The sequence below is a fragment of the Primulina huaijiensis genome, chromosome 2 (genome assembly GCF_012295235.1).
Source record: "Primulina huaijiensis isolate GDHJ02 chromosome 2, ASM1229523v2, whole genome shotgun sequence".
NCBI classification, from domain to species: domain Eukaryota; kingdom Viridiplantae; phylum Streptophyta; class Magnoliopsida; order Lamiales; family Gesneriaceae; genus Primulina; species Primulina huaijiensis.
Genome location: NC_133307.1, coordinates 27,463,938 through 27,469,179, shown reverse-complemented (window position 1 = coordinate 27,469,179; position 5,242 = coordinate 27,463,938). Strand labels below are relative to the sequence as shown.

At 31.1% G+C, this 5,242-nt stretch overlaps 1 protein-coding gene across 1 annotated transcript; it reads right to left on the bottom strand.

Moving 5' to 3' along the window:
- Window positions 1-1,380: 1,380 nt before the first annotated feature.
- LOC140971209 (purine-uracil permease NCS1-like) lies at window positions 1,381-3,129 on the bottom strand. Its single transcript, XM_073433344.1, has one exon. It carries the CDS (start codon window positions 3,012-3,014, stop codon window positions 1,512-1,514), a length of 1,503 nt encoding a protein of 500 aa, XP_073289445.1. The 5' UTR covers window positions 3,015-3,129; the 3' UTR covers window positions 1,381-1,511.
- Between the last annotated feature and the right edge of the window lie 2,113 nt (window positions 3,130-5,242).

Here is a 5,242-nt window from a genome sequence, read left to right as displayed (position 1 = left end):
TACAATAAAATTCATGTAATTTATATATATAGATTTAAATTATATATTCTTAAATTAATAATTAAAATTTATTAATTAATGGAAATCTACAAATTAATGAAAGACTTAAAAAGATAAATCACAATTCTAAAAATATTGACTTTTTTATATTGGTAATAGATTATATAGGTAATAGATATATATGTATAATACATAGGTAATAGAAATATATATTATATATTCTTGAAATTAAATTCCATTAATATATAGGTAATAGAACAAATAAATTATATATTCTTGTGTTAATATTAAAATTTTAATAATTAATTAAAATATATAAATTAAGAAGGACTTAAAAGACAATTCACAATTTTATATAGGTAATAGAAATAAATAGATTATATATTCTTGAATTAATATTAAGAATTAATTAATAAAGGACTTAAAAGTCAATATATTCTTCACAATTATAAAAATATTGGCTTTTTTATCTAGGTATAATAATAATAATAATATATGTAATAGATAATTAAAATTCATTAATATATAGGTAATAGAAATAAATATATTATATATTCTTGAATTAATATTAATAATTAATAAATTCTATTAATTAATGAAGGACTTAAAAGTCAATTCACAATTCTAAAAAGATTGACTCTTTTATATAGGTAATAGATAATAGATTGAGGCTAGAGTAATATTTTATGTTTTTAAAACAAATTTATCTCACATACGGTGTCGATGGTACATATCAATAGTTTCTTAAGATATAACAAATTTCTTATTGTAATAATAATACTCCAAACCACAAGAACCGACGAACTTTAGAATTATTTTCGAACTCTCTAAATGAGCATAAAATCTTGACAAATGCATTAGTATGAACTTAAAAAATATTTGTATTGTGTTTGATCACATTTAATTTCATGTCTTGGATTGTGAAAATGAGGCTCTATTTATATTTACTTTAAAATACCGACCAAAAGTTATACAAGATTTATATAAAATTTAATCTTGTAATTAGCTCAAGCACATAAAGAGCTAAAAGTCCAGCCATATGAGAACCAGACGGCAACCCTACTAAATCAACCACAATTTATTTTCATTCAAAATTCAATAAAATAATGTCTTTAGTTTCCAACAGTAATTATTAAGAAATATCTGGCATCAAAATGTGTTATTAAGGATCCAATGGCAAACATCATCATTGTTGTTGCCTTTCTGCCCTAGCTTTTGAATGGCTTGATTCAAGTTTTCTAATTTTAATTTTTTTAAATTTCATTTAATTCATTTACCGATCGAAATAATTGATTTTTAAGTTAGATGATTTGCTCGGTTTTGATTAAAGGTTCAGTTAACTAAAATATTTATGTTTATCTGGTTTTAAACCAAGAACAAAACTGTAGTTTATCTAATATCAATGTCTAATATTAGGATGAAGTCTCGGCTTCCCCAACTCGAAAGAAAAATAATAAGGGAAGAAGAACAAAAATCTATAGCTATTAAACTAGAGGGAAAATATTAACAATTTAAGGAGTATTGGATAACAAGGGATCATCCATGAGTTGATTCTTGATTCTTGTCCCTGTCAAGCATGAAACAATCCAGTACACAATTCCAGCAGAGAAGAAGCCAAAAAACCAGGAATTATCATATATTACAGAGAAAATTCCCAGGACAGAACTCAAGATCCCAACTTCATGCAACAAACCAGGAATCAATGGAAAGATTCCTACCGTCAATGCTCCCAATGCCACCAGATTGTATCCCCTGTAATAATAATAAGCCCCGTCCGGGCTCAATGTGTACAAATCCTCAATACTCAAATTCGTGCCACGGATAAGATAGTAATCAGCCAAGATTATGCCTCCAATAGGTCCCAACAACACCGAATATCCCACAAGCCATTTGTTGACGAAATTCTCGCTCGATCCTAGAAGTCTCCAGGGCTGAAACCCGATCCCGATTAACGCTGTCAAGAGTGCACCTCTTTGAAAAGTGAATATTTTGGGGCTGAGGTTGAGTAATGCGTTAGTCGGAGCAACAACATTTGCGGGAATGTTGGTCGTAATTACGGCTAGACTTATGCCGAAAACGGCTAAAACCTTGATCAAAACTCCATCAATTCGTCCCAGAAGTTTTATTGGATCCGATATTACTTCGCCAAATATGACTTTAGTTGATGATGTTACTGCAAGTCCTACGAATGTGAATGCACCCATGAAGACCGGTAGCCCGAGTTGTCCCGTGGCCTGATCCTTTTGCGACTTGGCGAACCGGGAAAAATCCGGAATGTTGAGTGCTAGAGTAGCCCAGCAGCTTATGTTTGCTGTCAGTGAAGGAAAGAAGAGCGCCCAAAACTCAGAATTTGAGAGCCTGGAGGATAAAGACAGCATTTGACTGAATCCTCCAGCTTTAACATACGACCAACCAAGAAGACAACAAGTGAGAAAAACCAAGATTGGGGCTGAGAATTTCTGAAGAACCCGAATCCCATCCATTCCTTTCCACACAAACAACAATTGGGCCACCCAAAACGTAAGAAAGCAAGCAAATTCAAGAGGGGAAGTTCCAAGCCAAGAAACAGATTCCGCGATAGCAGATTCCTGAACAGTTTTTGGAAGTAAAAGGAAAATGGCATTACCACCGATCCAGGAATCTATCCCATACCAACCACAGCCAACCAAGGCCCTCAGCAGAGTTGGGATGTGAGCACCCCTGATTCCGAACGCCGATCTCGACAAAACGGGGAACGAGATTCCGTAACGGGTCCCCGGATGGCCTGTTAGGATTAAAGGGAATAGCAGGATTACGTTTGCGGCAATCACGGTAGCGATTCCTTGCCACCATGCCATTCCCAGATCAACTAAGCTGCCCGCTAGGTAATACATGGGCACACTCACCACGAGTGCAGCCCACAAAGCAGCCATTTCCAGACGGGAAAGAGTGCGCTGATTCAAGGTTGTGGGCTTAAGATCGTCGTTCGTGAAGGTGGGATCAGGTTCCTGTTTAAGTTGACTTGTGGAAGCCATTGACAGATATTGAGTATTGCTGGGAAAATGCTACTCTGCATGGGTAAAACACGGGACTCCATTTTATTATCGTTTCGTGGAGTATCTCCAACCACTGAAATTTGGTCCAAAGATATTCTTAAAGCTGTTCTACAAAATGTAAAACTTTTAAATAATATTTGATCGTTAAAAACCTAATCTTGGAGGAAATCTTTAGAAGAGTTATCCTATGTAAAATATAATGTACAATTTAGACACTTTCAACCCCTGTCACATTTTCTTCCATAATTTCGCACTAATAACGACACTATGAAATGAATAAATATATTAGAAGAGTATCGAAAAGTCTAGTTTGATCATTTGTTTATTCGAGATTTTGGTATTTTATGCCGACAAATTTCAGTGTTGATCATGTATGATTCAAATTTTGGCAATTTCAGTCATCTTTCCACCACGATAAAACATTAAAGAAAATAGACATAGTCATCAAGCATTTAAGGAAAAAAAAAACATATCACATGAGTAAGTTGATAAATTTTTATACTAAATAAATATTAAATTTCTCGATGCATAGCCAGTAATAAAAATCACAAGCTAATAAGTACATGAATATAAGAATAATAAGGACATGTAAAGTTTTAAAATTAAACTCTTATAACCAAAGATTGAGAATCTGAGAACATGAATCAATTTCAATTATAGAGCATTAATTTTTACACTGTATAATTAATGTTCATTTAGGCATATAATAAATTTTAACCTCATGAATTCTATTCAAGTTAAAACATATTATCATGAAGTATGCAAATGTAATCTTATAACCTGATATCTAATAAAATGAGTTCGGCCCACTCCCGATAGCCCATAACCTATAAACCAAAGACCTAACGCCAGGCTAGGCCTAAAATGGAAACAAGTGAATGCAATTGAAAAGTAAAGGAAAGAGGTAAATAGATAAGAATGATGTTGGTTGATGTTGGATATTTTAAGCTTAATGAAAAAAATTAACCTAAGAGGGATAGAAAACCCGAAACAATTTCAAAACTAATTTACTATTGTGTTGGATTTTTTTTAATTTTTATTTTTTGTAACTTTGAAGATGTACGTCAATGATCATAAACGACTTCAAATTATGCAATCTGATCACGACAATACGACGCTTATGAATCGCTGAATTTCAAAGATAATGCTTTGAAATTTTAATTGCTTCTTTTTGTAATAAACCTTAAATTTGATGTTCTTTCGAATCATTTGATTGAAAAACTATTAATATGTTTATTTTCTTATGCAAAATACAATGATTATAAATTATGAACCACGAGGATTGTGTTACACACAATAATCTGAGTAAGTCCATTCAAGTAGTTTCTTTGCTCAAGAATTCAATATTTTGTATATTGATTTTTTAAAAAAAATATTGAAACTAATGAAACAGAAAATCGGAATGAAACTCGATATCTTAAATTTAGATTATGGATTGAAAAAGATAGTTAATCACACGTCTAAAATTTTTCAACATCAAATGAGATATGTGTTGAAATATAAATGGTCTCAATCTATTTATTGGAAAGTTTTATGACTCCTTAAATAGGAGAAAAAATATTACATCATATTCATTAATAATCATACAAGAGGTAAGATGTATATCTTACAAAATGAAAGATGGAGCTTTTAGACTTTTGATATACACAAGAATGGTGTATCAATTATATACAATGTGTTGTATATTTTGTGACACATTGTTGTTTTCTTTATTATTTGATTCTAGTTGAATTTTGCAAGTAGTGCAAACTTATAACTTTGAATTTGCAATATATTAAATCTCGAATTAAGTATTATAAGCTTTTACGCTTAAAATTCAAATTTTTATTGGAATTCGAGATTCCAAGTTTTAATTTTATAAGCAAACACGCTTAAATCTAAATTTGCAAGATAATTAAAATCTTGAATTTAGATTTCTAAGTTATAACGCTTAAAAATTGGAAATTTAGAAGTTTCAATATCAATCCAAAGACAAAAAATTTTCTTTTATCTCGACTACAAATTTGCTAACATTCTTTTTTAGCATGGTCATCTTCAGATTGCAGATCCCACCAAGATATTGAAATCAGAATTCTCAACCAACAATTGAATTTATTATAAGAGTAATGCCCTAAAATATGTTGAACTAAACCATCGAGCATGGTAGAAATGGATAAAAATACATAATATTTGATTTTTTTGGGAATGGAACATGGATTTGGATAATT

What these genes read in the sequence shown, in the direction of transcription:
- LOC140971209 (XM_073433344.1), bottom strand. Translation starts at nt 3,014, where the DNA reads ATGGCTTCCACAAGTCAACTTAAACAGGAACCTGATCCCACCTTCACG.